The sequence below is a fragment of the Tetrao urogallus genome, assembly GCF_951394365.1.
Source record: "Tetrao urogallus genome assembly, chromosome: 14".
Lineage (NCBI taxonomy): Eukaryota > Metazoa > Chordata > Aves > Galliformes > Phasianidae > Tetrao > Tetrao urogallus.
The window spans coordinates 7431976-7450567 of record NC_136827.1 but is presented as its reverse complement, the minus strand read 5'-3'; the positions used below and the strand labels follow the sequence as shown (position 1 = coordinate 7450567).

The 18592-nt window shown below is 42.4% G+C and overlaps 1 protein-coding gene across 1 annotated transcript; it reads right to left on the bottom strand.

Moving 5' to 3' along the window:
- Positions 1-5600: 5600 nt before the first annotated feature.
- Positions 5601-18567, bottom strand: PWWP2A (PWWP domain containing 2A; the record flags this gene model as incomplete). The annotated part of the gene is made up of 2 exons (XM_079542300.1): positions 17810-18567; positions 5601-7281 (listed from the first exon to the last, which is right to left on the bottom strand). Exons 1-2 carry the CDS (start codon positions 18484-18486, stop codon positions 5601-5603), a joined length of 2358 nt encoding a protein of 785 aa, XP_079398426.1. The 5' UTR covers positions 18487-18567.
- Between the last annotated feature and the right edge of the window lie 25 nt (positions 18568-18592).

The following is an 18592-nucleotide window of genomic DNA, read 5'->3' as shown; positions in this document are numbered from 1 at the left end:
ACTGGATGTGCAGGGTGGCTCAGGTCTTCTCATGTGTAGAACATCTCAATCACGCTCCCTTTCCATGCTGCTGCTTGTCCTACTCCCTACCAAGAGCACAGGGATGCTTTTTCTTTCTTAGCCATGGATCCGAGTTCCCCTCAGCAGTCAGCACCTGGCGGTGAGCCAGCCCGTGCTGCAGGGCCACCCAGGGACTTTGCTCCCCAACTGCTGGATCTGATGCCAAGAACAAAACTGCAGGAAAAAGCACGGTCACAGTCAGCATGCCAGTGTCTCCACAGCCGCGCCAGGGAGCTGCTGACTTTCCTTGTGTTCACGCAGGGGCAGCTGTGTCACAGCAATTCAAAATATATTTGTATAAATTAAAGTTCAATATGAATTAGTACTGATCTCTGATATTACAGAAGAAAGACTGAGATGTTTGAGTAACTCATAGAACAACCACAAGCTACTCCCAGGCTCTAACAACTGAAAAGCAAAAGCAGTCACCAGAGAAATAACCGATGTGGGGAAGAACCATTGCACTGCTGCTCTGTGAGTTTTGCAAGACCCCATGTAAATTACCAGAAACAGTTCTTACCATTGACATTGAAGAAAGATGAGCTCAAACTGGAAATGGTGAAAGAAATGCCAGGAAGATGAGCAGGGAATAGAAAAAGCATCTTACATGGGGATCTTTTTTTATCCAGTTAAATGGCCACGTTCTATAAACACACAGCATAAGGCCACTAAGGAAATACAGCATTACCAAGAGCAGAAATTGAGGTATTTTAAACGTCAAGTAAGAACTTGTCTTTATGATTACCGCAGCCACGTATTCAAGCAGAGCTTTCTCCCACAACAGATCAGTAAGAATTTGAGCTGTGCATTTGCAGCCACATCTCACAGGCTTGGATCTTCCAGCTCATCCTGACAGCTGCTTCAAAGCAGCCAAGAATGCAGGCCTCTGCCTGGCCTGGTGATGAATGTGGGTGATCCCTGAGGAACTCAGCCACGTCAGAAACCTTAGGGAAGTTACTTACATGAAGAGACCTCTTTGGTTATTGATAGCTTATTTTATCTGCAGGGATAACTGCACTGTATTGCTGCCAAGTACAGCCTGACTACATCACCATCAGGTATCTCATCAGACCTGTATTTCAAAAAATAAAGAGCATGGACTTCATGTAAGCATAGCCTAAACTGACAGAATCCAGCACCAAGCCACAGAACTATTCCCCCCTACTGCACTTGTAAAGTACTGTATCATTCTCACTATTATTCTCCCAGTTCTACTTATGTTATCATATCTAAGTTCACACACCAAGTTCCTCTCCTCTCCTTCAGGTTCCCTATGACCTTTCTATTTATACCCTTAAAAAGTAAACTGAAAATAAGAACAGAAAAATAAAGCATCTCAGCCTTTAACCACTATAAACTCAGCACTGTAAGATCACTTTCAAGTTTGTTTTTAAATAATATACCCACATTTTTACCAAACTGCTTAAGGCACAAAATGCTTCCACCTTCATTCCCCTTTAGGAGGCTTTTTGCCTTCTGAGACTCCAGCCAAGAGGACTGCTCTACTTGTTCTACATTATACCCCACAGAACAGACATGAGGGCAGATGATAACAGTGCTGAGGATGAGCCGCTGCTTGCTTTCACAGTTCACGCTCACACTGAACCCTGACAACTGCAGCAACGGCTCACAGGTGACAAACTGAGATCAGTGGCAGGCCTCGGGAACATCAACCAGTTGACTTTGTTGGTCTGTTCCACAAACCTAGCGGTGGGAAAAAAACAACCCTATTTGCATTAGTGATGTTTCTTAAACCTGGTAACACTTAGAAGCTTCACCCTCATTTCCAAAAAACCCTTTTCCTACACAGTGATAAGAAATAAAAGCTTCTCAGCCTTGCACAGCTGACCTAAATTTAATGCATCCTCAAAACCCCATTGGGGAGGAATCTGCCAGTTCTGCAGGATTCAGATAATGAAATATTCAAATAACCAAAGATAACACTGTCTAAAAGAAAATAAGTACAACAAGAGATGATCACCTTATTTGAATGTTGACATAAAATCACAACTCTGACTAGAAAAATACCAAATATTTGTTCAATTTCCTGTAGAACTCCAGAGAAACACAAGTATTTCACATTTGGTCCCACCCTCACTCATTAAACACTCAGGCTTTCCAAAACTTAAAGGAAATCTTTATGTTTTGGTATAAAACGCCTTAAGATGAAGTAGCTTTAACTAACACTACTCAAAAGGAAAACATTCCTGTATTACACACCCATCACTACCTGCCTTATTTTTTCCCCAAATGGAAGCATCATGCACACATAGCCACATTGAGGAACTTCCTTAATTCAGAAAGGCATCCTCTGCTTATTGTATCAAGCTGATAGAAAGCTAACAGTCTGTGCATTGCTGTTCCTCCTCCACACACAGCCTGCTTACAACAGCTGCACAGCTTAGTCACACAGATGCACCTTCCTGGCACTTCACAAACACGCTGTGATTAGTTACCTGATAAATCATTTACACTGTGCAGGTAATTCAGAGAGGGGAGGCAAAAGTCCTGAACTGCACACGTTCACACTGTGGGCACTGCTGGGCTCAGGGGTGCTCATAAGAATGCAGCATTTTGCAGCTAAGGCAACGCGCGGCGCTGTGCCAGTCTCCAAAGCTAATCCACACACAGCACCCACGCTGCCCCCATCCAGGCTACTTTATGGCACAACCAGGCTGCACATTAAGCCCAGCATTTTCTCCACTATGGATTCAGTCTAGAATTGCAGCTACTTCAGAGCAAAAAGAAGAATCACAGGCCCATGAATAGGATATTTTCAATGGAACATAACAGGGTGCTGCGATGAAAGAAATTCTCTGCTGGGTTTGGGACCTGTTAAGTCAGCAGTGATGATGTACTTTATGTTTAGCACAAACTACAAAACTTAGGAAGGACTTCATAAAAGACTAATCAGCTACAAACCACAACTCAGAGTCATTAAAGGCCTTTCAGAACCTTCTTTTGAACACAAAGCAATCAAAAGAAACCCCTCATAGCTGTTGCTCTTCAACCTTAGCAGCAAACATGTAAGTTCCAGCTATGTACACTCTAGCACTGTGCTACCTTTATAGAAATCTGTATAGAAATTAAAAGAATACAAAGCTTCCAAGTACTTTAAATTAAAAACTAACAATGTACATATCAGTGCTACTGCTACTCCACCCGCAACAACTCACAAGCAGTTTGCTCAAGATTCTAAACCTCAAGAAACCAGCGCAGACATCTAAAACACCTTGGATGGGTTCTTGGCTTCAAAAAGCACTCTGCTTTAGTAACAAAGTAAGGCTTATTTACTTCAATAAAGAAACTGTTTCTGTTTGCAGGAAAGAATACATAGAAGTGAAACAGGATATTTTTTTATTTTTTTTTTCCGTACGATGAAATTTATTGTGTGTTTATCACATTCAAAAAGCATTGACCAGTTGTTTGGTTTGATTTGGGTTTTTCTGGTAGCTATTAGAAGCTCAAGGAAGAGCTGACAACTGGAAGCTTAACTAGCACCTAACAGAGCCCAGCAGATATTTGGGAGGAAATGCTAACAGCCGTGTACTCAACACTTTGGACTGCAAATAGTTCTGTGGGCACAACAGAATAATTTTAAAAGGTTAAAGAAACCGAATGCTTTGGAAAGACCAGGCAGTATCACGGATATACAAAATTTAATCTTAAGTTCACAAGATTTTAAGGGTTTGATGATTAAATCCTTACCCCCATTTCTCATGTCTGCTCAAAATCTAATTGCAGCCTAAGCTGAGATCTTTACGTCTGTCATGGTTGCCTACGTGGGCAATTATGGGAGAAAAAAAATACAGGATGAAAACTGCTCTGGGATGAACGCTGACAGATTCTTCACAACACATTGCAAGGCTCAAACAGCAGTGGGTTGGAAAAGAGAGGACAATACATATAAGTCAGCTGAGGACCAAAACTAGAGGGAAAAATGCAGTCTGTACAGCGAATTGCATGGAAGTGCCCAGCATCGAGCAACAGACATGCAGGAAAAGCTGAAGTAACAGCGGAGCGGTTCTGCTTAGTTTCTGATAGATGGAGAAAACCAAAAACATTTCCCCACTGTACAGGTGACATTATCCAGTTATTAGTCAAATATATGGAACAAAATCTAATTAAGGGGAAAAAAACCTGATAAACTTCCCAGAAAGCCCTCTATGGAGCTAGTATTGAAACAAAGGGGAGCAATAATTGCTTCATCTCCAAATTAAGACTGAAGTGTACCAACAGTACTTCACCAGCACTTATCTTTAAGAATGAGCAAAAAAGGACAATTTACTTTTTAAAAGGGTGTCCTCTAAATCCAGCAAAGGTATCAAGTACTCTAACATCCTAGATTTTTTTCAAAGCTTTTTGAGAAACACACACAAATAATTCAGATTTAGTCAATTTTATTTACAGTTTGTTTTTACATTTCAGAGCATTACACAATTACATAATTCTCATTTTCTGACCTGCAAACAGATACCTTAAACGGAAATATTTAAAAAAAAAAAATGAAGTTAGATACATCCAAAATGCAACAATTACACATCTGACAATTCACAAAGTGTAATTAACTAGGACGTATCCTAAGAATTTAGGAACAACCAGTCAGGAGAAAATCTGACCAAATTTCATCAATCAATTATTTACACATTCAAAACAAAGCCTCTCTTAATCTAAAACTCCAGGCAAATGGCCTGAAAGACTTCTTCAGGAAGAAAGACCAGAAGTTATGATTCACACCTATGCAGCATTAACAGCCCTTGATCCCAAACACTGAGCAATTTCTCAGCTTTGTCTTAGAGCTACAGGCATCACTCTCAGCTTCTCAGACCCTGAAGTGTTAATATTTGTGCCCCCATGTGCATAGAAAGGCTGAGCGTTTAAGAAGTGGTCACTAAGATAAAACCCCATTTAATCTGGTCTTTAATTTTGTGAATTTTTCTTCCTTAAAAACTTCAGCACATCTTCTAATGCCATTTAAACTGGCCTTCGTGGATCGGGGCACGCCTCTAAGATGCTCATGCGCGCATTGAACCAATTTGCACTGGCCAGACTAAATACATCAGAAAGTATTTGAAATCATGTTTAAAGACCATTTAGACAAGGCTTACGTTTCTACACTTCCCTGATGGGCCACCTAAGAAAAGAAAAATAAAGTATCACAGCTACTACTTTCACCCCTTGTGTCAACCCTTTGCCACACAGCAACTAGGTACATACTGGGTAGAAACTACTAAAAAATTCCCTGCAAATAAGCTGCCTTTCAGCTGAGGCTATGGCTCCTATGCATCGGGTGTTTGAGGAGTTCTTTCTTTAAAAAAAATTCTCACTTGAAAAATACTGAAATTCTCACTTTAGGCTAATTTTGATTGCATGTTCAATTTGTTTAACTTCCATGAAACCGCTACAAATGGAACTTTAGTATAAAAAGAGCATCCAACCGACTGCAACTTCTGCCTCGGCAAATCCTTCATGGTAGTCCTCTAACTAGGCTATGAATTTCGTGGAGCCTCCAGATTTCTTGCCTACCTTACTCTCCATGTTCACGTTTCAAACTGCGTCAGCAGGGCCCGAACTTCGGGAGTCAGCTGCTTAGCAGCCTTGGCTGCCTCTGTGACGGCCTTGCGGTAAAGACCCTTTCTCTTCTTATTAAAGCGCGACTGGAAGTTCTCTAAAAAGGGGGACAGTTGTGAAAGAGCAAGAATAGACGTTGTTGGGGAGCCAAACCATGATATACAAGCCTCCTGGCGAACTAAAAGACCGTTATCTTTCCGGCTCACAGTTATGGTCAGGATACGGGCTGGCCACCAAGGGAAGCCGTAAATTTTGGCCCAAACAATGTCCCCTACACATATGGTCCTGCCATCTGGTGTAACACATTTAGAGACTTTTTTGGAAAAGACTTTCATTTTCAAGGAATTACTGAGCTTTTTCTCTTCTTTCGAAGAGGAGGAGGAGGAGGAAGGTGCATGCATGCTGCCTGGAGGAAAATCAAAGCTTTCAGTAGAGCTACACTCAGAGTTGGTAGATTTCAAATCATCTGTGCTATCACTACTACATACTGATGCACTGGAAGAGTCAGATTTCTTTTGATTAAGGGTCATGTAAACCGTTATATTGCTTTTGCTGCCTCTCTTGCCCAATGTCTGGTGTTCATCCTGATCAACAGTTACATGCACTTCACTTGTGTCCTGAACCTCACTGCTGGCCTCTTCAGGGCCTTTTGAGGGGCTCTGATTTTCTGAAGGGGCCTCACCTGCTGAGCGGGTGGAGGAGCAGCGAGACTGCGGCTTAGTTGCCATCTTGCCACTCCGTATTTTCTCAAGTCCTGTCTTGAGAGAAGAGTCATTTTCTTCATTCCGATATCTTTGTGGCTTTAAACGCAATCGGGGTGGGAGGGAACCTGAGCTGGTGTTCTGAAGACGCCGTGTGAAGTGGACCTTTGAATGTGCATTTTTGGAAGAGGAGGTTGCACTCTGCTTCTTTTGTGCCTTTTCTTTGGCCATTTTCAAGACTTCCCGAGCTTTTGCATGATCCATGTTTTTGCTCTGGAGAACTTTTTTTGTATTTAACTGCGCTTTTGAAGTATTTGCTTGTGCAGTAACTTTAACTACTCTGCTTCTGCTGTGGGCAATATTTGAAACTTTGACCACAGCATTCCTTTTCTGGCTTTCATTTTGGCTTTTTCCGTCCACCTTATGGTCAGTCTTAAGTTTTTTATTCACAGTAGTCACGCTCTCGTTTCTTCGTTTTTTATTATCCTCATATTTTGAAGAGTCACTTGCATTGCCACCTTTTTTTATTTCCTTTTTTTCTGCAACAACACTGTTTTTGCACTTGTCACATAAGACCTGTCGGGGTCGTAGTTTGATAGCATTCATAATAGAAGTGGGCTCCTCCCTGTACATTTTACGCTTGGGCCGCTTAATTTTCCGGGGCGGAGGCTGAGGTATTGACTGGTTATATGTGTCCCTGATAAACAAAGGAGGAGGATATGGCGCTCCCTCATGGAAGAGAGGAGGTGGTTTAGAAGTCCATAGGCTTTTAGCTAGGCTTGGTTCTGATGGCTGTGTGAGAGAAGAGTCATCGGGGACTGCAGCATTAGATTCACACTTCACCTGTGCCTCATCTTGGAATGGTTTACTTTGGAGCTGCATGGCTTCAGGTTTATCCTTGTATTCCCTTTTAGGAAATATGGTCACAGGGATTCCGTGGGGTCCAAACCTTCAAGAGAACAACAACAAAAAAAAACATTAAAGGTTTGAGGGATCTTTTGCTGTATTTATTAAAAAGCATTTTAAAAGCCGTCAGCATAACTACCATTTGAGAAACATGAGTTCTGGACAAAATTGAAACGTTATACCAAGTCTTAGGCTAAGTTTTGAAAAAGCGAAACATCAAAGCCAAGTCAGCATCCAACACAAAATACATCACTTATGTGGGTTTCTATTGTGTCAACAACAACCTTCGAAAATATATCCAAAAATATTGCCAGGGACAGCATTTATACTTCCAGAAAACACTTATAAACACAAAATTCATACTCACCCCATCAATCCCAAATCTACTCAAGATATTTCTACACCAATTCCATTTATATGAGCAAGGAAGGCTTTTGATTAAACAGAATTCTACAGAATTCTTCAGTTTGTGGCATAGCACAAAAGCCTGAACTTCTGTTAAATTTCAGTCAGATACACAGCGTGTAAATACTGGCATGTAACAGCACTGTCATTCTTCACATCGACATCCACAGAAGATCACTGCTCGACCACCTGATGTATTACAGCCTAGAACTTAGAGTTTGGGTTCCTTCTGGCAAAAATACCCTTGTAATTTCAATACAGCACAAATAATTCCCTTCTGTTCTGCAAACAAACTATTTTAAAACATTGCCTACTTTTCTGCAGGCAGCTCCAGGTGTTCTAAGATCTCTAACATCCTGTTTGACACACATGAAACTCCACTAAGTCTTATACATTAGTTTACCTTCCCTATACTAAGAGAAGTAGAATGCTGTTCAACAGGTAACCAATATCTTCTGCAATATGTTATGCTAAGGGAAATGTCATCAGTTTACAGGGCATAATGCTTATCTTCTCCTGGGAGAAGAGTTAAATACATCCACATTTCATCAATTTGTCTTTCAATCTACTGAACACAAAGGGAAGGATTATAAAAGCCTGTTTAACCATTCTCATGTCCCACGTTAGAATCTACAATCTGCAGTACCAACCTTACAAAGCCCTCACGAGGCATTCGAACTCTCTGCCCAACTCCAGCTCCAACACACACACAGATGTGTTTGGCTTACATTAGGCTATATTTTAATAGCTTAGCTTACTGCAGCAAGAACACTATAGACAAGGTTGCAATTCAAACATTAAATCACCCATTCCAAATCACCAAACACCGTTTGTATTTATCTCACATGACCTGAGAATGAAGTAATTAACCAAGACCTGTCCTCAGGTTAACACTAGTTCACATTGCTGTGCAGGTGTTAAACTGCAACATCTGAACTGACGGAACTGAAATTTGTCATCTATGGCTGCTGCTAGAGTGAAGGTAAATGCGGAGTGGTGGTCTATCTTCCATTCACATTCCTGCAATAAACATGCAGTTTAGACAAATATCTACAGGCTGGCTTCTTGTTTTTTCAAAGTTTGTTATGACATTTTTTTTCAATACATGTTAGAATATTCTTTACGCTGTCACAAGCAGAAGCCGCCACTTATTTGTCCTTCTTACCTGTTAAGCCTCTTTTCATACTTTGAAGTTGTAACTGAAGCAAGCAATCCATCCAAAACTAAATTATCCATCCCATCTGCATTTCATTATACCCAGTCAAGTGACAACTCAACCAATTTTGTCATCAAAAATAGATGAAGTTGTACACTTGACAACTTACAGGTAGGAAGCATCCAGTGCTGTTGTTACCTTCCCCCTAGATACTGTAACATTCACACCTTTGAAACCTGGAACCCAGGCAAAGCCTGGTCTACTAGCTGCTGGAGAACTATTCTGTATATACACAGAGTGACAAGCATCCTATGCCACAGAACACCTTACTACCCCACAAAAGTTCATTTCTCAGGGTTGGACTCACTCCATTTGGACTCCAGATGTCCTCCCTGAGATAAAAATCAAAACTAAACGCAGCCTGCTGCACTACTGAGGGCTACAGCGAATTACGAGCACTGAACTGTGGATCTGTGCATCTCTCCAGCCAGCATTAATTCAGAAGATACTCATTACTAGGTTTTAAGTTCCCTAAAGACTCAGAAGTCCACCAAGAGTTGAGAAATTATTTTTGCACAAACGCTGTTCCTTTCACTAAGGATGACAAATAATTGTTCAGATCTGAGTGTAGGATTTACAAAAAAACAACAAACACCAGCTGTCAGCTGACAGCAACAAAACCAGCAACATTTTCAGTGTTACTTGCACTAAGAGCTTGGTTTCTTGTACAGCAAGAAGATCTGGATCCCACTGTTCACCACCTGATAAGATTTGCTAGAGTTAGGAAAGCAGTTAGTGTAGCGTACGAGTTGAGAACAAGAACCCCTAGATGGGACAAGAATCTGCTATACAGACTGAATCCACAGTGAACACCAGGAACACCACTGATGCCATTAAAGCCATTTAAGACCGTGACTGCATCTTAGACCATCTTCTCCTTCATGAAGCTCCATAATATTTAGTCCAAAAAGCTGAGGAATAGGACCGCTGATGTGGCTATTTTAGTATATAAGATGCAAACCTACTTCATGAAGGCACAGAACCATTCATACTGAATTCCTGAGGCTACAGCCTGTCTCACAAAAGGTAATGTTTTAATGAATGAGCTGGAATTTGCTGGCCCTATCTACCTAAAAATTAATGAGTTGTAAGATTACAGACTTCTCACTGATGTCTGGTGCCAGTTATGCAAGAGCAAATAGGAATGTGATTTGTGTAAACTGCACATCAATACATAAAGGCCTGAGAAGCAATGATGCAGTTCACACGAAGTACAAAATAAATTGGGCACGCCCAGAGACTGATTCTTACTTCCAATGCCTTTTTTCTTTTTTGCCCCATTCTAGAGCAGGTCGTGCCCACATTCTGTTTTTATGATTGTTAACTCTTCCTTGGTGAAGTTCTCCAATTGTCCAACTTGCAAATTTAAAAGAGAAAGTGAGCAGAAAGATTTAGGAGTGGTACAGAACCGAGTACAAAGCTGGAAAGAAGAACAAGGCAATAAGCACAAAGAGAAAGCTGACAGTGGCGTATCTTCTCAACAGAAGCAGCAGAATGAATGTGACCAGAACAAACCTACTGAAAACTACACATGGCAGAGCATCTAAGTGGTTCAGCAGTTATGAACTAAAGTATTTAAAGCTTACATACTGCAAGAGATCGCCTTGCCTTTATTCTAGACAAGTACATCTTTTTTGAATGCATTGATCCTGAAGTATCACCTGTCCTTACTTTAATACTTTCTTCCAACATTCCAGAGAACACTACTCTTGGGAAGGCGAAAGACAGCGTCTTCCTTATCAAAAAGGAGTAGAATAAAAGTCAATGTGTGTCTAAGTTCCAGCTGTGCCCTGTACAGCCCACTACTGCACTGTATGTACAGTTCTACCTCAGAATATTACATGATGTAATAGAAGGATTCCTTGATGAAGATCTGAAATCAAATTGTTAAAAAAAGAGAGTAAGAAATGGGTATTTAAACAGAGATTAAGGCACCTCTGCTTCACACGTATTCAGAACTAGAATCAGTTTTCCATGTTGCCAAGCTTCCTCTTTCAAAAAACTGTCCTGGCCCTTTTTTACTCTGTAAAGTTCTCTCTGACAAAGATGGATAACACTCAGTGTAAGAACAATATTTTTAAGAAGTTTACAAGTAAGCACAGCAATCGGTAGGATCTAATCATACACACGTGATGCCCCGTGCCGGACACAATTCCTACATGCATCCTTATTAAAAGCAAATAATAATCAGTAATTGAGAAACAGGAGAGATGAGATGCCTTCCGACAGTCCAGTTATCTTTATAACACAAACAACTTTCAATTAGCTTGGGAGGTTATACAGAGACAGATGTGATAAGAACACTTATGGTTTTATTTCCACGTCTTATCAACTGGAACTTAATGAATGGGAAGCCATGGCATCTTCTGTGATCGTGCAGAAGCTACTTTTTAATATCAAACCTACAAGTTATAGAGATTTGCATTACAGATATGTAAACCCAAGCACTTCGAACAAACTAAGAAGTCACTTTTCACATCTAAATCCTATAGCAGAATTATCATAATGAAGACATATTACTGTTCAATTTGTATGCAAAACAGGGCAGAGTTAAGAAGTATTTTTAAATAAGCGGGAGATAAGGAACAAATACCAACTAAATGCACAACTGCATGTACATAAACATCTAAATGATGCATCCTGGGGCAAAGTGTCTGCATCACTATGTAAAGTCTCCAGCTCCCATCTTTAGTCTCCAATGTTTAAGTTTTACCTTTCTCAACTAAAAAAAAAATAGTACAAGTATATTTTTTCCTGCCAAGAAAAGCCAAAGGAAAGAATGTGCAAAAAGGGTTCAGAAGTATTTCATGTTTGTCTGCAAACATTGGGTTATTTCAACACAACACAATAGCTTCTAGTGCTGGGTTAAATCAATTCTGTTCTAAATGATTCGGATCAAAATTCTCATCTTTACCATTAAGTCAGACTACAGCAATCATCAATTACCTTTCAACACATGACTCTTGTTCAACCTACATTACCAGTAGGTATTTTGTAGCAGCCAAGCGAAGAAGCAATCAAAGCAATTTTCATCTCATGGATAAAGGCTCAATGATTCTGAATACTGAGAGTATAACAACATGCTCAGGTAACATAGGGCTAAGTATATTTGTTTCACATGTACATACAAGCTGGGGGCTTAAATCACAATAGTTGATGTAATACACAATTAGATCATAGCTATTTCAATACAAAGTATTTCAGAACCCAGGAAAACAGTCTGTATCCAAAACACAGATTATGCAGTAACCTATTTTTAATAAGGGATTTAGTTGGCACGATAAAGCTTGTTGTGGCACACACTGCTTTTAGTGGTAGGCACCTAACTGAAAAAGCATCCACATAAGCCAAGTTATCAATTCAGAACTTTACTTACCTCCCAAGCAATGTAACAATAGAATAAAGACACCAAGAAATGCCTACTGCAATTAGAGCTTTACAAATATGACAAAGAACCACAGTGTGAGCAACTCTCTTAGGAAATCACATCAAGAAAAGCTGCATCCTCAAAGTCAACTTCCATGAAACTACATCAGAGAAGTCCATGTAGTCAGGATGCTGATGCAGACATGAAGATTTAGCCACTGCATAGACAGAACAATTTGCAGTGGATAAGCCTGAAGGGTACCCAGATGGTTCCTAATCATTCCTTTCCCCACCAAAGGGGAGGGAGTGTATCCTTCACCTTCTCACTGGAATGACTTTACATGTGAATTCTCAAAGCTTCCTTCACTTCTCTGTAACTTCCAGAGTTCTGACAAGGATACAAAAGTAAACTTATTTTAGAGATGAAATGCAAATATTTTAAGCTTAGGCTTCCTACTAACTACTGCAATTTTACTGTCAAGCTTTTAAGGCTGAAGATCCATTTAAAGTCATCTTTTCATTTTACATCTGTTAGCATTATTAAACACATGGATCACATTTTAAAGCAGATACTTAGCTGATACATTTGGATGTGTTACAAAGCTACAAAACTTTATAAGATGTCTTGAATATACATTCCAGATCACCCAAATAACAGTCAAATCCCAAGAAACTTGAAGAGGACATCATTTACTAATGGATGAGCTTTAAGTCAACTCAGTGGCAAGATGTATAAGATTAATCAGCCCTATAGAATCATAAAGGAAAACAATCATTTCATGCATACTGAAAACTTCACATCAGACCTTTGTCTTCCAACGCTTCAAGCTCAGTCAAATTAAGCTACCCTCAGAACACAGTATCCCATGCTGCTGGAAGACAGACAAGCATGCCATAAGAAGAAAGCACAGTTTAGCCATCATCCATTGAATCAAAGTCCAGCAAAGAACAGTAGTAGACTACAGCTACTTTAGGAAAGGGAAGTTTGAGGCACAACACACACACACACCCCCCATGCAGCAGCAAGATCAGGGATTATTACTGGTTTCAGAAGGGGGTGGATGGAAATCACGTTCCTTGTACTGGCTCAAAACCAGCAGCAGTTCGACAAGTATGCCTGCTCAGTGTAAGCAGCAGTTACAACGTGTTTTATACCTATACTGGAAAAGCTTTAAAGCCGCTCCAGTTTTGCCAGCCATTTTTACAAGTGGAAATTTGGAATGAGAAAGCCTTTCAAAAAGGCATTTGATAAGTGACAACAAATAAAAGCTTTGGGTGTAAACAGAAATACAGGAGAAACTATTTTCACATATAGAAGCTGAAACTAATCAGAATCACAGAAAAATTTAGCTTGGAAGCAGTGTCACAAGATCCTCTGATCCAACCTTGTGCTCTAAGTGAGGCTAACTAAATTTGACACTGTACCTTTCAATGTCACTTGTCAGTCACAAACCAGATGTGATTTACTGTCTTAACCACACACACTCACATCAGACCTATGCTTCCAGTGTTCTAGGGAAAAAAAACAAATAGCAAAGCAGCATTATGGCTTTTTTCTTAAACGCTAGCATTCCACCAAGCTTCTTTACACATTTCAGAAACAACAGGAAAACAGGCAAAGAATTTATGAACACTTTGCAAATTGGGAAAAAGGAAAAGCTTAACAATCATGCAACCCCAAGTAACACAGATATTTCTTTACTGCTGAGAACGCATACTGTAGTACCACCACTTCCACTGAACTTAAACTTCCCCTGGACAAGGAACATCAAATGTCTCCATTTATTGAACGAATTTATCAGTTAGTAAAAGAGAACCCAAAGCAAAGAGAAATGAGCCACAATTTTTCATGCAAGATTCTTGCTGCTTCTTCCTCACACCAGCAGACCTTCAGTCTCTTGCAACTCAGAGTACTTTTTTTTGCCCTCCTCTTGCCTTGGTGCATACAGGTACAATACACCAGGTGCACCCTGTAAAGTTTAACAAAATCTCAGCATATGCAGACAAGTTTCAAGAACTGCTAAATGTAAGCAATTCAAAAATATAACAGATGTTCTGCAGATTAAAAGAAATACAGGAATGGGCGCAACAGTTCATTTAACCTTACTATTTTGCTAACCTTAGAAAAAAGTAGGATTCAAGAGACTCCAGGAAAGAATCACTATATGTGAAAATATTGTTAGGATTATCACAATCTGAGCTTACCTGAAGAAGTTTGTTTTTATCATAGTTCATTCATATCTTGCTGCTGGAAGTCTTTCCTCATTTTCTACAGTCAAACCCCAACTAAGATGCCAGTTTCAACAGCTATCCACTGGCAGTAAAGGCATCACCTTTCAGCTACCCAAGGCTTTGAGGTTACAACACAACTCTGCTCTTCTCCCATTGCCTCCTCCAAGAGCTGCCATAATCACACACAAAATAACTTAGAGAGAACAGCAGTAGGAAGGCAACTGTCCCTCACACCCATAGGATTAGAAACAAAATTTTAGTCAAATGATGACACCATATGAAGTCTAAGTCCTGCCTGTTGGCAAAATTCCTCCCTACCTCTTCTCCAGTACTTAAAGTTGAAGAAGGCACAAAAAAGAACAAAACAGGGCAGGATTGAAAGTCTTTCCAGAGGAACAAACCAGAACAGGACTTTTTAACTCTAGATTTTAAAGTTTTACAAATGCTACTTTCCGTAGTTATTTCCTTACTGTTTTTTTCCTCCAGGTGCAGAGCAAGATTTACAGTAATTCTAAGCCAGCAGGTGGCATTAACATCTCATATACCCTAAGCAAACAGTGTTAGCCAAATGATGCATACAGGCAAGCTTAAAAGCCCTATACCTAACGAGTAGTTGGAATGGAAAATTGGCTACAGCCTTCCCCATCCACTTGGACACAATGACACGACTGCCTTCACCTGCCTGATGGTTGGCTGCACTTCCTGCTTCTTCCATCCGCTCCATCGGGTCACGCCACAGAGCCCACATCAGAACCTCGTCCAGGAACACAATAAGGCACTTAGATTTTATTACCACTACTGCCATTATCCTTTAACAGAAGGATCACATTTTTTAATTTGTGCAATAAGCCTGTAATGTAAAAAAAAGGCTGAGAAGTCCTACTCAAAGAAGATTTACTGCATAAGATGCTGATTCAGAACTCGGTAGACGTGACTCCCTATTTTCAGAACCTCCAGTGCAGCTGCTGACAGGCAGTGTACCCCACTGCCATCAGTAAGAGCAGAAATACTTCCTTACCTCAAAAAAATGGGGGAATAATGTCCACTAACACTGAGGTCCTTGTACTCTCGTTTTACAGACACCTAAACGGACATCCTACTTACAGCAGGCAGGAGGAACAGAAGGAAATTAGATCTCTAATATCATTAACTTCACACTGAAGTCCACAAACATAAATGCAAAGTCAAAACATCATCTTAATAATGAAAATAGAATTAACGGGGATATTTTTTCTTTTCCTTGACCTTGAAGTTAAACTAATTTAGAGCATGCCTTGACAAGACAGGAGTCCAGCAGACAGGTTTCTGTGTTTGCTTTTTAAGTGTTCATTAAAACTCACTCTTCTCATTACTGCATAGAAGAATCAGCTTCATTGCCCTTCAGAGGAAAGCAGAAATTAAGATCCAAGAAGGAATAGGAATTACTTTCTTCTGAATACATGAGAAAAACAGTACCAGCACATGCAGAGAACACATCCACTCATCCCTTAATTTCAAAAAGTGATTTCAATAAAAAATTCAAACTTGTTTTTTAAAACAGAGAACTCTTCTAGAGGGGCCTTAAGATACAGCAAACAAAATTCACATCAGAATAAAACTATTCTTGTTCACTTGGATGAGCAAGAGGAGACTGTTTTCCACGTCCACTCTCTTCTGTATCAGAAATCCCATTGCTTCCATGTAAAGTTATGCTGAATCTGAGGTGGTTTTGATTTAAGATCTAATTTTACCTTCTGGATCCCAGTGTAACAAGTGCCCCTGCAGGAAGCCCAAGATTATACAGCTGGAGAAGAAGGAATAAATGAACTGCACACAAGAATAGCTGGGAGAAATGACACAGGCCTTCAGAGTGGTCTTCTTCCAGAGGTCTTTGGTTCTTATGTTGAAGGTTTCCCCCAGGGCCTGTGCTTAAAAGAGGGAAAACTGAGATGCAGCTTCCACCCAAGCCACAAGGCAGAAGAGCCAGGGTTTGCCTGCCGCAGACACCTATTGCTGCAAGGGGCTGCAGCAGCTCTGCTGCTTGACAGAAGGATTCACAGGGCACGAGAAAACCTCAGGCAAATGAGGGGATGTTTGCAGGCAGTACGTGCATAAAAAGATATCTCTTACAAGAAAGGGAGAAGCTGGCGTTTCATTTTTCTTCTCAACACAGATCCTTACAAGCACAGAAGCATGTGCTTTGTCACCTTCCTAACTAGATTAATAACGGGATTTTGCTGGTACAGAAGTCAAACCTACAAAAGAAGTTTTAGGGCTAGGTTCTATCTGTTAACTGCTCCTGACGTTCTTTAAGGCACTGTCATACTCAAGATGAACAGATTTTGCAGATCAGATTTTAGTACTTGGTTTTCAAAGATCGGTAGCTGCAGTTCAACAATTTGAAAACGTAAAGCTTACTCCATCTGCATCATCCAGGAGTTAGGCTCCAGAAAACACGTTCTGTTTCACAAGCCAACCAAGCTGCTAGGCCTAGGATGAAGATGCTGGCCACCTTCTTTCACAAGACATTGATGATCTGATATAACAGGAAGTTATTAAGCAGATGGTAGCAAGGTAAACCACAGTGATAAAAGACAAAAGCATGTGTGGCCTACATCTTGAGAAAAGACACGTTTTATGCATTGTGATTCTTTTAAATAATAACCCTGGCTACGTTTCATTTTCCTCCAACATAACTGCATAGCATTTATAGGTTTAGTAAAGAAACAGGGCATATTTTCACCTGTAAATGGCACTTAAACTCTTTATATCTATATGCTCTCAGTGATGGCTTGAGCCTCCCAAGAGGACACTGCTACAGAAAGGAACGAAAAAAGCCAAACCCAGTGCGATCAAGGCTTTACTTCGGTTTGTGATAACAGCCCCTAAAATAAAATTATTACTGTACTTCAGAACCATTAAACTTCACCTCGCTGCACGCAAGGAGCAATTAGCACTAACAGTCGTACTTCAGGACTGCGACGGCGTAGCCAGAAAACCATTAAGGCACCTATAGAAATGCGAAGTTACCCAAGCAATGCGAGACACCAAGCCGGCACACGTGCCCACACCTGCGGTTCGCAGCTCCATCCCATGCGCAGCGCTGCCGGGGGCGCCGGGAATCCCACCCGAGCCGAAAGCAGCGCCCATGTGCTCGGCTCTCCCCTCCCGCTTCGGGAGCGCTTCCGCCGGGCGCAGCGGCACAGCACCGGGCACCGCCAGCGCCACCGCCGCCCCCAGGGATGCCGACCGCTATGGGCGGGCCAGGAACCCCGGACGGGAAGGAAGGAAGGAAGGAAGGAGCGGAGGCCGCTGTCCTCGGCCGTTCCGAGGACGGGCGGGGGCTCGGGACGGCTCCCCCGTGAGAGCTCACCTTTTCGAGAGGTCCATGAGGACCCCGGAGAACAGCTTCTCCCCCAGCCGGAACGAGACCACCAGGGCGTCCTCGATGATGTGATCCAGGGTGACCCGCACCTCGGAGCCGGGCAGCAGCGGCGCCTCCGCCTCCCCCCCGCTTGGGGCGGCGGGCGGCGGGCGCTCGGGCTCCGCGGCGGCAGCATCCGGCTCCTCCTCCTCCGGCCGGGACGGCTCCTCCCCGGGCTCCCGCTTCGCGGAGCCCCCGGCAGCCGTAGGGCAGGGCTGCGGCCACTCTTCGGGAAGCTGGGGACGCGCGGCGGGCGGCGGGCAGGGCTGCGGCCGCTCTTCGGGCTCCGGGCCGGTCGCTCCTCGGAGCTCGGCCTGCGGCGAACCCGCCTCCAGGCCGGAGGGCGGCGGCGTCTCCGTCCTTTCGCCTTCCGGCTCCCGCGTCCCGGCCGGGCTCCGGGCGAGCTGCACGGGCGGCGGCTCCTCGGCCTCGCCGGGAGCTCCCTTTCCCCCGTCGGCCTCCTCTCCGTCGGGCGCCGCCGACTCCACGGCCTCAGTGACGGCAGGAGGAGGGTCCGCGCCGGCCTCGCTGCCCGGGATGGGCTCCATCTCGGGCTCGGCTTCGCCCGCCCCCCCATCGCCCGGCACCGCTGCAGTCGCTGCCGCCTCCGCAGCCATGGCCGCCATTTTCTCTGCTGCTTCTCCGCCGCCTCCCTCCAGCAGCGGGATCGATAACCACGGCCTTCCCCGCCCGCCTGGGAGGGAGAGCCCGCCCCCTAGGCTCACGTCTGGC